Source organism: Carya illinoinensis, chromosome 10 (assembly GCF_018687715.1).
Source record: "Carya illinoinensis cultivar Pawnee chromosome 10, C.illinoinensisPawnee_v1, whole genome shotgun sequence".
Taxonomy (NCBI): Eukaryota; Viridiplantae; Streptophyta; class Magnoliopsida; order Fagales; family Juglandaceae; genus Carya; species Carya illinoinensis.
Window position 1 is genome coordinate 26955616 of NC_056761.1, and position 1100 is coordinate 26956715.

At 38.9% G+C, this 1100-nt stretch overlaps 1 protein-coding gene across 1 annotated transcript; it reads right to left on the bottom strand.

Moving 5' to 3' along the window:
* Positions 1 to 236: 236 nt before the first annotated feature.
* On the bottom strand, positions 237 to 746 carry LOC122278588. Its single transcript, XM_043088767.1, has one exon. The coding sequence runs from the start codon at positions 744 to 746 to the stop codon at positions 237 to 239; it is 510 nt and encodes a 169-aa protein (XP_042944701.1).
* Between the last annotated feature and the right edge of the window lie 354 nt (positions 747 to 1100).

Consider the following 1100-nt stretch of genomic DNA (forward strand, 5'->3'; position numbering starts at 1 on the left):
GAAAAGGGAAAAAGAAAAAGAGAAAAGAAAAGAAATGAGGTCCAATCCTCACTCCAGAAACCAAAAACAGATCCGCCGAAAACGATATTAAAAACCGTAAAACGACTAATTAAATAAAACGCAACATCAAATAAATAAAAAAAACAATTAAAATACATTAGTTTAAAATAAATAAACTAATATATTACTTAAATTAAAAACAACCCTTCAGTGAAAATACATGTAAAAACGGGGTATCACACCCCTTCCATTCTCAATTCTCTCTTAGCTAATGCATGAGCCACACAGTTCCCTTCTCTATGAATGAAGCTCACAGACCAGTCAGGCCTCAGTAACAACCTGCCACATATATTTGCATACTGCTGCTCCATCCAAGCATAGTTGCCCTTTACATCTGTTACCCCTTTGATTAGCCTATTAGCATCTCCTTCAAAGACCACCTTCCTGACATCAAGCTCCAAAACAAGCTCCATAGCTCTCCAAAGAGCAGCTGCTTCAGCCATATTAGAGTTGCCACTAAATAGCTTAGAAGAACTTAAGGTAAACAGAACCTCTCCCACATGATTCCTTGCCACTATACCCAATCCCAATTTGTAATTGTTCTTATCTATAGCCGCATCAAAGTTTACCTTAGAAGCTCCCTCATCTGGTGGCTTCCATTTGGTGTCCTTCCTTTTCTGAACATTAGGCCCCTTTATCTGGTTCAGTTCAGCACGAGCACTTTGAAAGTTTTTTAGACAGGTCATTACTGCAATAAGCACTTTCCTTGGGCTCTCAAATTTCCCTTCAAAAATCATCATATTTCTCCTTGTCCATAGTCCTCTCAGTATCATGGATGCCTCTTCTAATTTGCTCTACTGCAATCTGGTTTGCATTTCAGACCATATCTCAAAAAAATCTTTTTCTTCACTAGGCCATTTCTGAAGACCACTCCCACTCTCTGCCTATACATCACTTGCAGCTGGGTAGGACCATAGGACATGACATATTGTTTCTGCACCCCTTTGACAGATCAGACATGTAGCATCTTCAATTATTTTCCTCTACACTAGAATCTGTCTTGTTGGTAAGATGCACTTTATAGCCTTCCACACAAACTG